The sequence below is a fragment of the Tetranychus urticae genome, chromosome 2 (genome assembly GCF_039701765.1).
Source record: "Tetranychus urticae isolate SD_2017Ah chromosome 2, NJAU_TeUrti_SD_1.0, whole genome shotgun sequence".
Taxonomy (NCBI): Eukaryota; Metazoa; Arthropoda; class Arachnida; order Trombidiformes; family Tetranychidae; genus Tetranychus; species Tetranychus urticae.
Window position 1 is genome coordinate 14,227,414 of NC_142959.1, and position 21,818 is coordinate 14,249,231.

General features: G+C 31.0%; 1 protein-coding gene across 3 annotated transcripts in view; it reads right to left on the reverse strand.

Annotated features, from left to right (window-relative positions):
* Pde8 (phosphodiesterase 8) overlaps nt 1–21,818 on the reverse strand; it is a 38,391-nt gene that overhangs the window by 11,782 nt on the left and 4,791 nt on the right. The window contains exon 3 of one of the 3 annotated variants that reach the window (XM_015933326.3): nt 11,129–11,191. The exons of the other annotated variants lie outside the window; for them this stretch is intronic. Within the exon in view, the coding sequence (XP_015788812.1) occupies nt 11,129–11,191 (63 nt within the window). The remainder of the gene's footprint in view (nt 1–11,128; nt 11,192–21,818) is intronic. 3 annotated transcript variants of the gene reach the window in all.

Consider the following 21,818-nt stretch of genomic DNA (forward strand, 5'->3'; position numbering starts at 1 on the left):
TTCCATTTTTTGCCTCATTTTTTCATCAATACTCTACAATGGTTTCAAGCCTGAATCTTGCTTGAGATGAACAATATTATTCTTGATCATCATCATCATCATTTTTATCTTTTCTTCTTGAAAACTCTTTTCCATTCTTTCATTGCTCTTTTTTCTCAATGAATTTCTTACTTTTTTGCCTTTCTATTTTCTTGCCTCTTCTCACTCTTTGTTGTTACTTTACAAGGTTCAAATGTACAACATCAAGATTCACCAAAAAAGGTTGAGCAAAAAATTGAATCAACGGTAATCTGATTAGAATAATGCAACTCAATTTCTTCTTCTTTTCCCATCTTTTCTCATCTTTCATCGCAATATGAGTTTAACTTTGACTATTGAGACTTGACCCAAATCAAGTGATTGGAAAGATTGGAAAGTAAGGAAACAGTTGAGATAATTTCAACTTAAAATGTTAATTTTGGACTCACAACGAAACTTAGTTGAAAGATGAAAATTTTCATTGTTTCTCATTACTTTAAAAGTTACATTTTGCAATTCAATGAATCATTCAATCGCGATAACCATCAATTTCGAGTAAAATTGAAAGCATATTTTCTCCGCTTTCCTGGAAATTAGCCATGAAAAGATGAAATTAACTGAAACGAACATGAAATGCTGAAAATCGTTTGTTAAACTTTATCGAATCAACATTGAAAATCGATAGTCAAAGGTTGAACATTTTTTCACTTCTTTCTTTTTTCGACTTATTCAATAAACTTGTTTTTTCTCATCTTTATTCAAAGGTAAATTGACTATCTGATTAGATTATTCAGTCCAATTGGACCCAGTTCAAGGTAAAGGTAAAATTCAAAATTAAGTTATCGGCTTATTTGTTCAAGTTGATCAAAGCTAGAACTGACGAAAATTGAGTTTAAAAAAGGTGAATCTCTCGAGCAAAGTAAATGATTTGCCAAGAGTATTTTAAATAATATTTCAACTTGAATTATAAATGTTTCATGTGCTTCTGCGAGTAAACAAGCGAATGAAATTTTCCAGATTTGCTAAACAGATCGCAATTCAAAGAAGTGTGAAAATGCATTAAACATGAATAACAGATGAAAAGCAAATGAACTTGAAAGTTACATCAACTCCAACTAATTATGAAATAACTAAAATAAGGAAAACAATGTTTTTCTTGCTTTACAAGTGATTGAAATGATAAGTTGAATTGATGAGTCGAACTGTCAATGTTGAATGCTCTTGAACTTATTCAATTTCAAGACGTTTCTGTTTCGTTTTTGTTTCTGATTCAAGTTGCTCGAATGGATAACGATTAGTTGATTGGAAATAGTCATTTAAATGCATAAATCATGGTTGACTTTTAAATTGATCATTTCTCACTCCCAACCATTGGAATGATAATGAAGATGATGGGAATGATAATGGCCTTTGAATGATCGAAGAGACAATTTTGCGCAAAATCATTCACATTTTATTGGACATTAAAGCAATGAATATGAGGAAATGGAGAAAATGATGCAAAAGGTTTCCTTCGATTCATCGTATTTTAACTTTAATAATCGATTTGTTCCATTCTTTTGGAGGTCAATAAACTCGAAAAATTTTCTTTTCCTTTTTTTCATTCCTTTTCTTCAATAACCTATTGTTGGCATCAACTTGTGATAATTATTATCAAATCATGATCATTTTACTTGGAACTTTGATGATAATGATGATAAACAGAAGAAAGAGGAAAAAGATAGAGAAAAATGTTCAATAAAATTTTTTTTCTCAAAGGATTTTCATTACTTTTCGTCGCTTCCCAGACTAATATCGATTTTTACTTAATTATCAACACTTTCAACAGATGAAAATTGTTACGAAAAGCAATCAACCAACATCCAAAATCTAAAGTTCAATTGAAAGATCAATTCAAGTCGCAATCAATTGGAGCAAATTTTCATTCCATATTCAGACTGATATGCAAGATTAAATTACAAATCCAATTTTTGGACGTTTCTTGTTCCAATGTAAATATGCATAATAATAATGCAATGCTCAACACTTAATATGAAAACTTTAATATCCATGTAATGGATTCTATTAGTTTTAATAAGTTGAAAGAATCTCTTTTTTTTCGTAAAATCATCATTAAATTTCACTTTTCATTTCTTTTTTTTGCTTTAAAACTCAAATAATGATTCAGTGAATATAATAAAGATGAACATTTGTTTACATTAATATCAATATTTCGTCATGAAACTGATTACTTTTCATTGAAATATTTATTTATTTTGCTTTCTCAACATTTCAATGGAAAGAAAAACATTTTGATTAATTTTACTTCGATCGATATGAAACTCAAAGCACCTGTGCTTATTGGCCACAAGTATCATTAGTTTAATGTTGAATGTAATCAAATTATGCTTCAAGATATATAATTATATAACAACAATCAGTTAATTATCGTTTGTCGTTTCATTATAAGAAGAAGAAAAAAAATGTTTCAAGAACAGTTTCATGTCAATATGAGCATTGTTCATTTGTGCATAAATGAACAAGAACAAGTTTTTTCCATATTAAGATAATTGAACAAATGATGAGAATATTCATAATTGAAAAGGGTGAAATTGATGAGGCTGTGATGAAACTTGATTCTGCTCAAGTTTTCGGTGAACCGGATTTTCCCATCAGTTGAACTTCGATTTTTGATTGAACATTAAACTCAATTTGTTTAAGTAAAGCAAAGATATTGTTTATCGAAAGCAAATAAAAGATTGAAAGTCAAATTGACTTTTTTTACCATTTATTGGGATTGAAAGTTTAATTGTTAAACTCACGCAAGAGTAATTCATGATTAATAAATGTTGGTTGGAAGATTGAATCGATTTGTAGAGTTGAATGGAAGAGTTGAGGCCCTTAATGATAATGAAAGTATTGTTATCAGTTTGTAGAAGAAAAAGGAAGGAAAAAGGTTTGCCTCAGGAAATGTGTCAAAAGAATGAGAAGGTTTGCTCATGATAATGATCATAATGATGTTCATGATGGAATTGATCAGCAAGAAGATTCTTAGGAGAGGGCAAGTCGAGTGTACATTTAGTTGCATTTACAATGAAACCAACGGTTAATATTTTTGTCAGTCAATCGGTGAAAGGTAAAAGGTAAAGCGAAGATCTTTTCACCGAAAATTTCAGCTAATTATGACAGAATTTTTGTATTTAGGTAAATGGAAGAATAAAAAAATGGACTGAAAATGGAAGAAGAAATTGGAATGATAGAAATGTCCATTTACTAATTCATCAGAAGTGTTGGCAAATGCATGTTTGTACAAGCATTTGATATTTTTAGCCTGAAAAGAGTTTTGTCATTTCATTTGCACTTGACTATTCAAATGAACCTTTTTAATTGTTTTAATAATGAGCCAACTTTGGATGCATCTGCACTTGCTCGACTCTACTTTTGAAAGATATTTTTGGGTTACATTTTGCTGTCCTCTTCATAAGCCTGTAAAGTGACAATTGAATGGCAGAGACAAAAAATGCGAATAAAAGGTTTTTTTGCTTCTTCTTCTTTTTCTCTTGCCATTCAACGAGAATCTATTTTATCCGGCGAAGAAAAAAATTAATGAGCAAAATTATTTAGCTCGTTAACATTGGCTTTAATCCAGGCAACTGAGCAAAAAAGAGTAATCTCTTCATTTCATCTCGAAAATTCACTTTCATCATGTTTATTGGATACTTCACTGTCTAATGAAAACAATGAGTTTCACTGTTGAGCTTAAAATACTGGAAAATGTCAGAATTGGATAAATCATAACTATGAATAGAGTAACAAACACTGATCACTTTGATGCGAAAATTGTTAGTGTTGATTCATTGAATTGTGAATGCCATGAAATCGTGCCTGTTAAAGTTTCCCAACAAATGTAAACTAATGAAGAGAGATCATGAAATTCAAATATCATGAAAGAGCAAAGTTTCTCAATTTATTAATAGCTTCCTTGAGAGACAAAGCCATATCTTTAAAGCAGCAAATCAACGAAACAACAAAATCTTTAGCGGTTGGAATCTTTACGATTTTCTCAGATTATCAGTCAAACCAGTGACTGAACCAGTCAAGATTGAGCCTCCAAACTCGATCCCCAGAATTTTTTATTCTAAGTAAACTTTGTCTTCTAAGGATACAAAAATTCCATAAATGATGAAATAAATCTTGAGTGATCGCGAATATCAAAGGTAAATAAGAAAGTTAAAGTTATCTAAAAAAATGGATTCTAATAACATAAATTGAGATAACTATCGATCTCAAATAGAACTAAAAAAATCATCGATTCTGTCAGTTCTGCTTAATAGACATGGAAATACTCTTTTGACTTAAAGGCGAGTTATGATACCTTAAGGTGTTATGATTGGATTGAATAAATACAATATTTGTCGATCTGCAAATTGACAGAATTGTGTTTTCAGAAAATTTGGAACAAATAGGTTTATCCATTCGTATTTACGTCAACAAAATAATCATTATTGAGGAATGATTTGGAATCCAATTGAACACTGATTATTGATACAAAGTTTTATTATTCATATCTTTCAGTTATGATCATTTCCATCTCTAAATTAGGTCATCAACTTGATTTGCTTCAACGAACATTCTGTTCAATTTATCATTTCGAGGTTAAAATTTTTCTTGCAAAATGTTTTGCTTCTCTGTCTTAAATGTTTTTTTTGCCGTCAGATGCTTTGCGATGAACTCATTTTACTTTTGAACAGCGTTACCCAGTTTGCATTGAAGTTGATCAAGTTGATCTCTGTTGTTGAATGGTAAAGTCACTCTCATCAATAACTGTGACTATTGAAGCAAATCAACTTTCATTGCAAGTTAATTAATTTGAAAGTCGAGATTTGATTCAAGATCTCAAGAGAAACAACTCATTGACCTGGAAATGAATAATTTTCAAAATGAACAATCCAAATGAGAAGTAAAAAAGCAAGAAAAATTAATACAAAACTCAATTCAAATCTCTATTCTCAAGCGATTCCCATTCCAAGTTATATAAATGTAATCCAATTTAGAATGCATTTGCCAAAATGTTCAAATGAAAACAAGGCTCCAGGCTAAAGGTAAAGGCTAAAGACTCTAGATTTTCATCTTACAAGTCATCATCATCTGGACCTGAAAGCCTGCAGAGCTCAAAGCTAATCATGTTGGAAGCGAGTGAACAAACAAATCTTGAAACAGTTAATTTAATCATCGAATTAAATGGAAAAATGTTGACAAAATTATTCAAACGATTGAACATTTTCTCAGTATCATTGTTATCATTAATTATCAACAGAAAATTCGAGTTATCTTTATTCACCTGAAAGTTATCACCTTGCTTGACTGGGAGTTGATCGCATTTGAATAGTCAATGTTGAAATGGAGAAATAACGATTATTCGTAAACTTCAATTTTCATTGTTGACATTGAAATTATCGTGAGAAAAGAAGCTCATGTTTTCGAGATTATCTTTTCTGAAAAGGAAATGCTTGAAAGTTCTTGACACATTACTTCCCAAGCAATTCAGGGAAAGATTCCTTACATGTTTGTGAACATGTTTTTCAAAGACAAAATGAACAAACTGAAAGTAAATGATTGGTTGTTTGAATAAAAAGTTCAAGGATAAAAGTGTAACAAAATACAATTTGTTGAAGCAAAATGCGATTCAAAATAATCTCTCTTTACTGTAAATTGAACAAAAACTGATGAAAATTTCCATCTCAGTTTTTTCATCTCACCAGTCATGAATTCATTGAATTTTGGCATTGAGATCAAACTTCGTCATTCGGCTAATTAATACAATCCGATCAGATTACATTGAATTGGATTTTAATATTTAATTCAGAAAAGTCGCACTCGATTCAGGAAAGCCTTTTATCCATGTTGCAATCAAATATTAAAGTTGAATCTTTTATTTATATTCAAATGCATAAATGAATAAAAGTTTATTTTGATTTAAAAACTGAATAAATATTGCAATTGAAAAGCTTGGGAAATTGAAATGTTGATTGATATACTTTTAAATTGTATTTGTCTAGTTCACTCCCAGTCACAATTATTTACACTCTTTATAGCCATTCAAATGTAAATTTTCAGACAAAATTGGATCATGAAAATTGTTGATGAAAAAGGTAAATTCATATCCACAATTGAACTTGAATGCTGGACTTTGACATCAACATATTTCTGTAGACTTTAAAGTTTGACAGTGAAAAGAATTTTAAAGATTCGAAAAGTGTTTATTCTCTCGAGAATGGTTAATTAGAAATGACCAGCTCAGATGGTTTCAGAGTCAAATCAATGTAATTCGATTCATTTTCAGATCGGAAACTTTTCACTCGTTGATGGGTTAGAAGGAAAAGTAAGCCAATATTTCTAGAGAGTGATAAGTTCATTAGAATACATTTACCAATTGTTATGGGCTGGGAAAGGCGAAGGCGATGAGTTTTTATTCCCTGTTATCTGATATCTGACAGTTTCATTTCATTGTGCAATGATCATTTCTCGATCTGATATCATTCAATTTTACCAATCAATATTCATGACTGTCAACTGAAAGATGCAATGGGACAAAAAGCATTTCACCCAAACTCGTTTGTTTGGCCAGAACAAATGAGAGCACCATTTGGACCTTTAACAACCTCTTTCAAACACATCTGGCTCATCTTGACCAAAACACTGGTGATACTTGTCTGATAATTTGACGAAAAGTCTATTATTCTGCTGAGAAAATATCATTTTTGCGAATAATAAATTTTTCTATTCTATTGCTTCTGAATATTTCAACCTTTCTTCACTCGAAATATAATTAGCTGAATGTAAACTCGAAGGAATATTGATGAATTGACGTAAAAATGGATTCATTTCAATGGATGGATTCGAGTCTAATAAATTCAATTGTAAACATTCAGAGTAAATGAAAATTTATTTCATCGAGAATTGGATATTGAGACAATTTATTTGAATCGCAATGAACAGGTAAAGTAGCTTTGCTGAATGGGAATAAAAGAGAAAAATTGTTTTCTATGTTGAGTTGATCAAGTGAATGTTGAGGGAAAAATGATTCAAAATGAAAGGTAAAATCATGCAAGAAAAATTTGGCCAACTTAGTAAATTGAAAAAGTCCAAAAAACAAGGAACCTAAGAGATGAATGAATAAATAATAAAAGGTAAAATCGATTTTGACTTGGATTGAATTCCTTGAAGGGAACCTTTTCAATCTTTTCAGATAAAATCACAAAATCTTTTGCAAAATTACATTTTATTTGTCCTCTTCACCATCTAATTCTGCTAACAGGTAAAATTCAATTCACAAGTAAACATTTTCATTTCTCATTCTGCTGCTTTCGTTTTGTACCTGAAATGAGTATAAAATTGAAAAGATTTACTTGGCAAAAATTTATTCATGTTGATGTCACGAATAATTGCATGATAAACATTCAAAAGCAAAATATTTTAAAGACGAACAACAATGCATGATGAAACTTTATTGTCTGACTAGAATGATATTCAATCAAAATCAAGGTAAATTAAGTCATCGCGAAATCAATCCAAGACTTTACAAAAACTTCAGCCGAGACAGTTCAATAAGACAGCTTTGAGGACAAACTTTTGTCACAACTGGCCGAGAGATTATTAGTTGATGAAAGATCCAAAATTTGGTTTGTATTCTTCACTTAAAGTGGTTTCTTTGCAAAAAGCGTTTTGCACGTAACTACTAGTAAGAAAAGCACAAAAATTGCAACCAACTGCGTTCGAATAAAGATGGAAAGTGTTCAACTAAAGGCAAAATGAACAACGGTAAGCGAAAATCAAGAAACTTAACAGACGCTTAAGACGCAATACTAAACCGTCTAAATAGATTTTCTAAGATGTTAAAGTGTTAGTCAAAGTGCGGCATAATTCTGCAAAAGCCTTCTGCAGCACTGAAACCCAAATAATACTTTTGTTTATCTGTAAATTTATTGGAAACATTGCTCCGATGCTGCAAGAATGACGGCCAAGAAAAGGCTGTTTGATGATTCTACGAACGAATTTCGGAATATTCGCAATGTTATGCAATTTCAATCGTTTTAAGCAATTAGTAGGCTTCAAACAACAACTCTCAAGACTTATTTTCGTTTGAATATTAAGCGAAGGACGAGATTGCCAGTGTTCATTCACTTGACCACACACTTCAGTATGTACTTCAGTGCTTGTGTTTTTTAGAGCGATGGAAGAACAAGTTGCTTTGCTTTAAAAATGCATTTCCAATCTTTTTCAATTCATTGTGAAAGTAATAATGCGAATCGATGAGGTTTAAAGTTTTGCTCAAAAGGCGAGAATGAAATCGATGAACAAGTTCGCTTAGTTTACACAATGATGTGATTCTTGATCCATTAAACTAACTTGCTATAATTTAATAACAGAGTTGAAAGTCATTTGATTTAAGCTGATTTAGCTTTGATGGATTAATTTAATCATTTTTGTGAATAAAATGGTCAAAACTTGCATGAAATTTACATGATGGATAATTACGTTACTGTTTTACTAAAAGTGTGGAGAGAAGGAAAGATATTCAAGAGAATATCTGAAAAAAGTCCATGAATGAACAAAAATGATTGATTATAACAATTTCGAGGCTCATGAAAGGTAGCTGATGTTGATGTCATTTCAAGTTGATATTTATCATCATCTTCTAGTCAATCTTTATTAGAGAATAATTTTTCTTTTTCTCTTCTCTCCTTCAAAATTGCCATCAAGATGAATTCAATTAATCTAATAATGATAATGTATACACTCATCAAATTGATAGTTTCAGTTTCAATCATTGTTTTCTTTCTATTCTCTGTACTTTCAGGTGAAAGATGCTTCCATTATGTACAGATTTATCAGGTCATTGAGCTTAAAATTAATGATGAAGCAAAGTGGTTTATCCTTTGACCAACAAAAACAAAAAGTTGGCCAACATTGATTTTGTTTTACTTTTCTTCTTCTTCTTATTGTTCTTGTTCAGTGAGAATAAACTTTTCTTGTCGAGTTTAAATTGGCTTTTCTCGTATTTTTCATTTCACCAAATTGATTCAGCAAACATGTTGAACATGTCAGGAGAAAAGTAAACCAAACAAGCTAAAATGAATGCTCGGGGAGTGAGAAATATTCACAACTTGAAACTTATTTATTGCTGTCGATTTGAAACAATGCATGACCTTTCAAATAGTCAATTGCTTTCTTCTTTAAATCGCTTTGATCAAACCTATTGGACATAAGCTATTTATACAACTCGATTGCAATATTCAGTATTTTGCAATGAAAAACTGTCAATAAATCTTGTTTGAATCGGGATTTCCGGTCAATCGGATGAGGAAATTAGAGAATGTTTATGAGAAGGAAATGATTTATCATGAGAAATGAAATTTTAATTTCAAATGGATTCATTTTTTGTTGGATGCTTTGGATGCGGTCAAGCAGTAAAAGTTTGTTTCATTAAACGCTGTTAACCACCCAAAGTAGTTAAGGTTTCTTGCTCAGGAAAAATCTAATTGCAAAGCTATCTTTGAATGTTGAGCTTTGAATTCAATTGACAATCGATTTACTTGAAATTTCGAAATTCGAAGCTGCATTGATTGCATGCAAATTGATCATTATGCTACGAAATTCGTACAAATAGTAATACGGTTTGCTCTTATTTTTTAAAAGTTTGCAAACATTCACTGTTGGACAATCAATCGTAATTCAAACTCTCGATAATTTGATTTGAGATGTTTTGTAATTGCAAGCATTAAGCAACCGAACAAGAATAATATTGTTGAATTTCTGACTGGCAAGCTAGATTGAATCAAAGCTTCATTGGCTTAATATTTCTGCTCTAAGGCCATTGTCTTAGCATTCTCTCGCTCCCATTGTCAATCTTGTAGGATTGACTTTGCAAACTGATCAGTTTAATATCTTTCGTGTTGATTGTCGTCTGAAAGTCATCTAAGTTGATGTAAATTCTTGTAGATAGAATTATTCGAGTTTAGTTTAGATGTTTGCAAGTTGGACTTTTCACTTTGCTTTTTTAACTTTGACATTTTTTGAACTTCATTTCGTATTGATATTTACAGAGATCATTGAGATTTATCTGAATCAATCTGCAATTGTCATTGCAGCACTCATTTCGCTTGATTTACAAGTTGAAATTAATCCATCAACTTTGCTCAATCAAGATTATCATTGCAATTCAACTCGCGTGTGATCAGAAGATTTTTGGTTTGTTCAAGAATCAAGGCAATGAATTGATTTCCAGATTATATTTATAATTGAATTGAGTGACGAATAAATTGTCTAATTTATTATCTAATGGCTAGACGTCGAGTTTGATTGAGACGACATTAACTTTCTGTCAAGAATAATTACATGTATGATTGAATGATGATAACAATGATGAAGAGTTTCACTGGAATAGCAATGAAAATTTGAAATGAAATACAAATGCTGATTGGAGACAATTTAATTGCATGGATAAGCAAAAAAATGAAAGTTTAAATTAAATTGAACTTTTGATAATGGAAAGCGTCAATAAAATTTTGATGAGCCAAAATGAATCGAGTAAAGACAAAGAAAACTGTAAACTCATTTTCACCCCGAGGCCAGAATTAATGTCTAAAAAATGTCAGACTCGAAACAAAACTAAGCTGGAAAAAGCCACAGAGTCAGGGTTAACCTCAAGTTGTTGACACAAGTTGATGACTATTTGCTGACAATACGAAAGTTGGTCAAAGACTGAAAGGAAGATCGTTAAATGCCATTTAATGAACTGAAATGAAAACAGTCTCATTGATTCCTTGGCTCAGAATCAATGATCAATTCATCTTTAGCTTTGACCGTCCAAAGTAAATGTAAAAACAAACACAACATAAGTAAACACATAGAAGTATCCAAATTGAATAACCAAACATTCGATGAAATTTTCATGATAAGTCGATACATAATTTTCACAATTGCAAGTAAAAGGAATGAAGAGTGGAACTGAAAATTGGTGGAAATGGAGAAATGAAAAGATCTCTAGCATTCGTCAGGTGAATGGTTTTGATGTAACTCTTGATGAATGAAATGATGAAAAGTGTCGACTGATGGTCAATGGACTTACCTTTAGTTGAGGCATTGAAAGGCACATGGATCCTAATTTGAGCGTATTATCTTTGTTTTTGTTCTGAATCAAGAAATGGAAAGAAATGAATAAATGTTTCTCTTCTGATGAACAGAAATAAAAGCATTTCATGGGCAATGCATTACTCGGTGATGATGGAATAGGATACTTGAATGGGAATCGAAATCTCTTTTTTTACCTCTTTTTCCATCTTCTACTCATCTTCGTTTCTTAGTTTTTATCACTTGAAATTAACTTGCATCATTATTGAACATTATGTCTTTAGTGTTATCACCAAGACTTGATGCACTCATGGTTAATTGCAGTTAAAACTGAAAGATAAGTTGAAACCATTTCTTGTGTAAAAACGATAAAAGAATGGAAATAAAAGGAAAATGTTCAAATTAAGTCGAGGTTCGCAATAATCTAGTTTGGAAATAAATTGTTGTCTGTTTTATTTAACTGTTGGCAATTGAATTGCATTTAAATTGTTTAAACGAGAAAAAATGGAAAAACCTTTTATTCGATTTCGTTTTTACTGACAAAGTTTCAAAGTTTACTTTTTTTTCCCAGCCAAATGTATCGTTTGTGTTGAGATGAAGAAACGTATTGATTGAATAAAATCGATACTTGGTCATCAATTGGATTGAATAACAAATGGAAATGAAAAGTAAGAAGATTGTCTTGTTATTTTGGTCTTTTCTTGTTGGACTTCATATTTCATACTAATCATTTGGTTAACAAAAACTCTTCAATATTACAATGGTATTAGCTGTCCATTCATTGTTACTCTTCAATAGGTAAATCATTATTGGACAATAGTGTTGGCCAACAATAATCAGAATAAGATGAAGGAAACAGAAGTTCAATTATCTTTAGACTGATCGAGCAATGTTTGTTGTTCACTTGAAATCATTATTGTGAGAAGTTTAGTTTGGATGAATGTTTGACTGTTTCCAGCCTCAGGGAGAGTGAAAAATATCAAATGAAAAACTCAAACACAGATCCAGAGAAAGAAAAGGTAAAACCTGGTGAAAAGACAAGATTTAGATCATTCATTTTCTCTGCAAATTCTGTTCATTTCTAGCATTTCTTTCAATTTTCAAAAATATTTTTTCATTCCATTTTCAGGTATTTGAAGCTTGATTGTTCATCGTAAATTGAAATTGAAAAACTAAAGCCAGTTGCCAATATTTCATCGGTTTAGTCAAGAGAAAGATTTGCAAAGCTTTAGAAACCATTTCGAAATTTTATCAACTTTTCATTACAATAATGCAAAATGATCGTACAGTAAGTTGGATAATGATTTACTTCTTGATGATATTTTTACACGAACTTTGATTCGATATGTGGAAATGCTAAAAAGATATTTCTATTTGGATCGAATCAACTTCAGTGTTTTCATTTGACATCAATTGCTCTGTCAATTATGATTGGAAATACATCAATATTTCTATTTTTACAGTCAATGTGGACTTGAATACAACTAAGTCAACGGTCAAAAGCAAGAAACTTAGTTTAATTTATTGGCTTTTAAAGACGAAATTCTAGTTCATCCAAAGTCGAAATGTGAAAATAGAAATATTCACATAAGATTTAAAGGACGTTTAAATAATAGAAGGCGCTTATCGATGTGGGAATTAGGAAGAAGAAAAGGCCATTTACGAGTAAATCTCACTGAAATTTCATTCGATAACTTTTTTATTGAGTTTCTTTGGAAATTGAATGATAATTATTGATATTAAATTTGATATTTAACTTGATATTGAAGGATATTGAGGAATGGAGTTAACTCAAGATTAACCAGATTGAGCTTCTATTTTAAATGAGTTTTCATTTTACAAATTTGTTCATTAGCTGAACATGAATGGACAGAAATTGAACATTGAAAAGGAATTTTATGAATTCACAATTTAATGAAGAAATGAATAGTGAAATGGTTGTTCATTTGATTGTGAACTAATCATGGAAACAATGGCGAGTTTATGATGTATTTGAAGAAAGCTTACATTTTCAGTGAATAAAAGCGCCATTTTATTGGCTCAATTAACTTTTTGTAATTTATATTAACTTATATAATAACTTGCTTTTGTTGACTCATTCAAATTCACTGGAATCGATAAAGTTGAATACAATTTTTCATTCTAACAATCAATCCAATTTTAGAGTTATGAGTTGTTTCAATTGTTTCATGAGAAGTTACAACAATGGAATAACTATCGAATTGATTTAATCTGTGTTTTGATAAAAATATCTGATATTAATCATTGAAGCAGTAAAATTGATCTTTACAATTTGTGTTGGACAATAAGTTTGAAATAAGAAATGATTTCCTTAGCACATAATAACTTGAGTAAAATCAAAGTCCTTTTAGTTAAGGAATTGAAAGGTGATTCAACTTTAATCAATCAGTTTAGTCGCTCCTCTCATTCCCTTTTTTGCATTATTATTTTACCAAAAGATAAGATGCCATTAAGAAGTAGATATTGATCAAATTATATTGATACTCAGGTATCAATTATTCTGAATCAGTAAATGTTTTTTGAAGCAATTCACTTGGCCTTTTACTTTTCACTAACAGATGTTGAGTCAAAACGGAAAACCAAGTCACAGACATTGTTTTGTACAGACAAACTAGAGAGCGTATAGTTAGTGCATTGAAATACGTAGCTTCGTTTCCTTCTTTGCGTTCTTTTGCGTTTAACGCAATAATTTTCATTTAAGTGAAAGTATCGATAACTGCTGTCTTGACAAAATTATACACATGATTTTAAGATCAATGTTAGCTGATTATTTGCATGGTGCTTGGGACGGCTGGGAGACTATTATCAATACAGAGCGATACTTACTTATTTAAAATATTAATATTTGACTGGATATTTGATAAAAAGCCATTTCACCGCTCAAAATATGATTTCGAAGTTAAATTATTAGTCAATGTAGATTGAACCAAACATTTAATTACTGAAATTTCACAATGAACAATTGAGCAATAAACATATTTTATTTCGATTCAGTATTTTATTCTCATTTTTATTTCTATTGAAAAAGAGGGTTGAGTGCATGAGTTGCTAAATTTTCTAATGTACTGGTGTTACAAAGCACTCAAGTAATCTATTGAACAAGTCCCAATCAGTTTTATTTTGCAAATTCATCCGAACCAAGAACACTTAGGAAAATATTAATAAGATGTTGACTTGGTTACATTTGATCCAAGGAAAGGTTTTTGAATTTGGTCAATAGCCAACTCAAAATAACGATATCCGTACAGAAAAGATTGTACTTTCTCCAAGTGTTGAACGTAGAAAATGGCAGAATTGTATTGAGACACCTTGTGATTATGGACAAAAACTGAAAATTTAGCTTTTTGCTGCTTAGCCTGAATTATCTGAAAATGTTATTCAAATTATTGTTTTATTATGGATTTCTATTAAAATTTCGATTTTCTAACTATCAATTGTTGAATTATTGACTGGACTGAGCTCACAATCGTAGTCGATATAGCTCAAGCTCTAAACGCCTGGATAAGAGATTCATACTTCGACGAATAAACACTGTATCTCCAGAGATCATTGGATCGAAACCGAGAGCAAGAAAATCAAAATTCTTTCTTCGGATAAATTGATCAAAGAGCTGATTTTTTAATGCATTTAAGCAGTAGTTGCGACTAAACTGATTGATTAAAGTTGAATCACCTTTCAATTCCTTAACTAAAAGGACTTTGATTTTACTCAAGTTATTATGTGCTAAGGAAATCATTTCTTATTTCAAACTTATTGTCCAACACAAATTGTAAAGATCAATTTTACTGCTTCAATGATTAATATCAGATATTTTTATCAAAACACAGATTAAATCAATTCGATAGTTATTCCATTGTTGTAACTTCTCATGAAACAATTGAAACAACTCATAACTCTAAAATTGGATTGATTGTTAGAATGAAAAATTGTATTCAACTTTATCGATTCCAGTGAATTTGAATGAGTCAACAAAAGCAAGTTATTATATAAGTTAATATAAATTACAAAAAGTTAATTGAGCCAATAAAATGGCGCTTTTATTCACTGAAAATGTAAGCTTTCTTCAAATACATAATAAACTCGCCATTGTTTCCATGATTAGTTCACAATCAAATGAACAACCATTTCACTATTCATTTCTTCATTAAATTGTGAATTCATAAAATTCCTTTTCAATGTTCAATTTCTGTCCATTCATGTTCAACTAATGAACAAATTTGTAAAATGAAAACTCATTTAAAACAGAAGCTCAATGGTTAATCTTGAGTTAACTCCATTCCTCAATATCCTTGAATATCAAGTTAAATATCAAATTCAATATCGATAATTATCATTCAATTTCCAAAGAAACTCAATAAAAAATTTATCGAATAGCGGTTCAAATGAAATCTCAGATATTGCTTGTAATCTGATGAGAAAAAAGTTTACAAAAAATTGTTCTCTTTCGATTCATCGATTTATGAATTTGTTCAAACTGAATGATTGATTAGTTATTCAGGTTCATCTTGATTCTGAGGAAAACACGCTTTTTAAAACTTTATTTGCTTCTGTCTTTTCTTTCTCTAATCTCTGGAAAAATTCAATTCTGTCAATAAATTGATTGCTGTTTCAAGTAATGATCCCGATTTCAATCAAATTCATCTTTCGTTGGTTCACAAGAAAAGCTGTTTATTGTTATTATTGTGACGACAATGATGATGAGTAACCTGAATGAATTAATGATGATAATGTTATTTGAAAAGTTGACAGTTTTTACTTCTTCTTTGTTCTTCCAGATTGAAACAAGGAAAAACATGATCTGAATAAATTTCAAAGAAAATAAAGTTTGCTTCAAAATGATACAACAAAATATACTTTCAGGTGGATAAGAAGGTGGGAGAAGAAAGAAGTAACAAAATGATGAAAAATACGTAAACAATAATCTAAAGGTTATAAGAATAAAAGAATTATGATAAACATGATAAATAACGGTGATTGTACAGAAATGAAAATGTGAAATTCATTGAAATGCTTCATGAACAGAAAAGTTGTTCAATTTTTCAAATTGTGAAATTGATGGGGAATCGATTGCATTTGAGGTTAATCATTTCAAATGTAAAAGCTTTCAATAACGAAACGAATGAACCAGAAATGTTGCGAAAAGTTCCGAGTTTTGCTTTCATAAAAGTCATCATTTTGTTGATTTTACACTTGTTTTTGTTGAGTTGCTTGGAACTTTCATAAAAATGATTACTGTTTAGAGAAATCTCTTGTTTCGAAAAGAATTTTATTGGAATTTTAAGGTTCCCAGAATTTGGTCATTTGGTCGACTCTTTTTTGTCTTGCTCCAGCTTTGAGAGATTATCAATCATGTTGGGCAACTCTGAATTTTGATGCTAATGAATGCTAAATATTCTTGCCTGTAATTTGGTCATAAAGTTGAGATTTATATTTTGTTGAACAAAAAGCTTGGTGAAATGTTTTGCGAAAATGATATTCAATATGTTCAATGTCAATTGATTGATTGGGGCATTATAAGTGTCAATTTGTAAAGCTTGAACAGTTAAGTGCAAATGATGACAAATCGCAACTCTATTCATGATGAAAGTTTAGACAAAAAAGTTTATAAATATTAATTTATTTATGTTCCAAAGAAGTTTATCGAGAAAGTTCAATGTCAGTCGGTTGAGACTGTTAAATATGTCTATTTTAGGTGATTGCATCGATTTTGCTTCTAGAAAATGAACTTTGGAACAACAAAAGTTCAAGTTTCGATAAAATATGAATGAGAATTTGATACATTTGGTTGATTTAAATTTTATTGGTCTCCGTCTGATTTAAATTTGTTTGAAAAGATTGAAATCAAATGTACATTAATAGCAGTCAAAACAGCGAAATCAAGAGTATCTCTAGCATCTCATCAAGAAGTGAAACCAAGAACAGGACTTGAGAATGGGAATGTTTCTGGTATAACTCAAAGAATCTAATCTAAACATTTGATTCAATGCCTCTACAGAGCTCACTGGGTCCGTAACAAACAAATCGATTGATTGAAATTCGGTTTCTGCAGATTCCCAGATTCACCTTTAGCCTTCACCAACCGGCAAAGAGCTGCAGCAATACATTTAATTGTAGTTGGAAGATACTCCTTTCCATCGCTAGCACTGACTTCAATATTTAAATATTTAATTTTTCCACATAACTCTATCTTGATTGCTTAATATGTTGCTTTAGTTCTTGAGTACTAGTACCTATCTTTTGCACAATGAAAAACGCCTCAATCTTGTAACATATGCACTGGAATTCCGCACCACAACCGATGAGTAATGCTGCTTAGAAAGGGACTTTTTGGCTTTGAAAATACTGTTTGTAGCATTGTGTTTGAGCATAGAGGGATCTATATGACCCTCACATCCCTGACTTTCCAATAAAACTAATTTCGTACTTTCAGGTGAGCTTTGCCTTGAATTCTGAAGTTGTTTTTCAAGACATAATCGCATTGGGCATCCTGTTGAGAAAAGTTCTTTTTAGTCATATGGTGTTCTTTCAAAATACTCCAATAGATGAAATCTTCACTTATTTACTGATATTGCATCTTTCAAACAGTCAATAAATAATCAAAATAAGAGTTTAATTTACTATGTGAAAAATTAGCCTTCCAAATCTGGTATTTCAAATTATGCTTTGTTTCTTTGTGGTTCTGTGGATTTGTGAATCTTTTGTCTCGAGAGTGGCTTGAAACGTCTTATTAGAAGCTATAAGCCTCTAAGGTTGACAAATCTTGGCACCTACAAGAAGTGGTTGTTCGTGGTAAGACTGCATTCTGTTCATAACTTGAAAATCCTCAACTCAGTTTCCAAGATGTCAGAGAAAAGCGATGAGATATTTTGAAAGATATGGGCTGTAAATGGGTAATCGATAGATCACATGTCATCTTTCTGCTACCATAAAAGTACCTTAAATCGTGGCGTAACAATGAAGTAAATGATCAAAATGCTCAATAATTAGCAGCATCAGCCACACAAACTCAAAGGCAGGTTCATCATGCTGCATTGGCATCGCCATCTCATGAAATTAAACATGCGAAAATTGACAGAAATCATGCAAAATAACTCTCTGATGTCTCAGATTCTTGCTTCAGTGAGGCTTGAAATGCTCTTACTCAGACATTGAAACCATTTAAACCACAAACCTAATCAATTTAGATTTCATTTAATCTTTCGCAATAAACTAATGGTGATTTTCCATGTCTTATCATCTAAAGCTTTCCAAGAAACTCTGAATCATTTAATTGAATCATCGATTTGAAACTTGATGAGATTTCAGTTCAACCTGAGCAACTGCAATACTTGGCTGGGAAAAAAGGCTAAACAGAAAAGTGAAACTCTATTGAATTTGAATTTTGACCCTTCTTCATGATAATAATGAACCTCATAGCAATTAAAGTAATTCAAATGAGAGCAAAATTCACTTGCAATCTAATTCAACTTGTATTGTTAACAATGGCAATCTCATTATTACAAGGTTATACAGCAAGAACTGAGAAACATTGACAATGTTAACGTCGAGTTGACAATCAAATGTAAAGATAAAGTGAAAAGCAAAACAATGAAAAATATCGCATATTACAATAAAAAAAGGTGACGAGTGAGTAGTAATTTCATCAATCGTTAAGAATTCAATTAATTCAACTTTTGTGTTCAAACAACGTGTAATTAATAAGTGAAACAAGGAGAGAAAAAAGAGCGAAAAACGATTTTCGTTTCCAACCAATTATCATAATGGAACTAAATGAATCCCTTGAATTTGCTCGTAAAACAATCAACTCTTCAAAAGTCCACCTTAAAATGATTAAATGTTTACTTGCATTTAATTTGCTCATTTTAACCTTTATTTTAATTGTAAATACACTTCAATTTATTTTGTCCAATTTGTCCAGTTTAACATTTACTCCAAGCTCAGCCAACCTGACCATTAAAGATGGATCATTTACCGTTGAAATGAATGAAACAATTAGCCAAAATCAACTGGCAAGTCAACTATTTAAATATAAATCAAGTTTAACTCTGTTTTACATTGCACTTGGATTCATCTCATTACTTTCAACTGATTGTTATGTGACGCTATTTTTTACACTTGCCTCATTCATCAACTTGTTTTATCGTTTAATTGTGATTGAACAAGGAAACCATTCAATTGTAAATATTGTTCATACACTCATCATAACCATGATATCATTAGTCTACTGGTTTGAATTGAGGCGGCGATCAGAGAAAATTTCATTCCACAACAAAACCATTTCTCTTTCAACACTTTCCTCTTTTCACTCTTCATCTGTATCCACCTCATCCTCATCATCTGCACCAGTTTCACCAACAATCAGCTCGACATTTTTCTCATCATTATCCAACGATTCAAGTCTTCTTCTTTGGATACTTTTTTTCATCTTTGTCTTTCCACTTCTCTGCCTATTCATCATCTCTCAATCATCTCTTGCCAATTCATCGCTCATTGTTCCTCTAACACTTTTATTTGGCTCTCTTATCTCACTCTTTGCTCTCTCAATAATTCTCCTTTTTCTATCACTTTTTTTGCTCACCTTTTTTTCACTCTCACTGGTCTCAGCTGTCTTTTTTTCACTCTATTTGACTCCTATTTGCTTTGCCCTTTTATCATACAAATAGTCTCTATTGCATCCATCATCACCATCATCTTCACCGACGCTTGTATCAGTCGTAAATAAAGTGCAATAAAACTGTAATTATGATCAACATGAATGTATTAACCGATTATTGATTTTATTAGAAACTTATGTTGGGCGATTGAACTTTCCTTGACATCTTCGAGCTATTTTCTTCATCATTGTGACAAGAAATTCTTGGAATACGACCATTTCTTGCTTGACTTGAAGTTGATTTGGTCTTGAAAAACTAGAGTTTTAAAAGCTGAATGTACCTTCAAAAGTTATTTAATTTATTGTGACAACAAATTGGTGAAGCTTTGAAAATTTGATTCCAAAAACTATTGAGGGCTTCAATAAGGTTGTCAGCAAAATTAGTTGGAAAGGTTTTGTTTTCAGTTTGATGTGAAGAGGCTGATACTCTGAAAGTTAATGGGAAAAGGTCTAACTGTTACCCTTCAAATTATCCAATGCAGCAGTCAGTCCGGTAACGATCAGAAAGAATCTTTCTCTAATTCTCTAAGACAAAACACTTTCGTCGAACCAAAGATTCCAAGAGTTCAACATGGAGGTTATTAAATCACCCAGCATATTCCCAGTCCGAATCTGGGCCAACTTGTTTTACTTGGGCAAACGTGGCTGCTCTGGAACATGAATTTTGGCTAATCATAAAAGGTTGTGCAAAGTTAAGCGATTGCATTACAGGAATATAATGAAAAAACAAATATGAAATTCAAAGTTCATCAAGCATTATCATTCGTGATACTCATTCGTAACTGCTCACAATGGTTATGATTATAAACTATTGATTAAAGTTGATTCAAACCCAACTTCTGGTACAAGCATTACATTTTACATAAAACAGAGGCACAACTGAAACAACTCTGTCCAACTTCAACTTTTATTGAAATTAAAAGTTGGTCAATCAGATAAAGCCTCAACAATTTCCCTCATCTTCTGCCCTTGCAAATTCAAAATCTTATCTCTTCATGATCCTCATGTATCAACTGAATGATTTGTTGCTCTTGATATGCACCTGCAAATATTATCATAAATTCAAAATCATTTATTCAGAATCTGCTTCTAGATTACAGGATATCAAGAAAAATTTGTCGTCTATTCCCAGCATTACTTAGCCAACACACATTTTCAGCCAAAATTTTCACCTTTAACTGCATCTCCAGCCTAAAGGATGAAAATAACAGCTTTAATGATGTTTCATTGAAACTTGATAACTTGAACCAAAACAGATTGAAAACAAAAGCAAAGATTCTTCCACTTAATATCATTTGTTCATTTTTTAATCACTGACTGTAGCCGATTGCAACCAAACAAAAGTATCAATGATTGTAATACCAGTGGATGAGCTTTAATCGGATTAAGACTAAGATAATGATAATTCATGAAACATGAACGAATAAAGAAAATGAAACCCAAATAGACTTGCCAAGTAAATGGTTTCATTAAAAGTTTCCTTGACGGCACCAGTTAATCAAGTCGATAAAGATTGATAATTTTATTATTAATACAATTCTCAATTTGGTGTAAAAATTAGAGTTGAAATGAGCAACTAAAAGGTTCTCATGAAGATTATCATTTTTAGGTAAACTTGATGTGAGTAATGAACATATTCAATTTGATGAATTGATATTGAGCATTCTGGGAATTTGGTGAAAATCTTTGAAACTCATCTTTCAACTTTTCTCTTAAGGTAAACTCGCTACAATTAACCATCATTAGAGGGTTTAATGAGCGTAAAAATGTTCATCTCAGGCAACAGCAATGTTTAGCTTTGATTATTGATATTGATTAAATTATTAATAACAATCATTATGAAGCTTTAAATATCCATCATTATTAGTAAACAGTAATGGGTATCAATGACAAAAGGGGAACATTTAAGAGCAATAAATGCAAGATTAATGAATGGTATAAAGAAAATGCGATAAAAGGTAAACAATTATTGCTATTAGTTAATTAATAATTATTGACTGATGGCAAAGTGTTA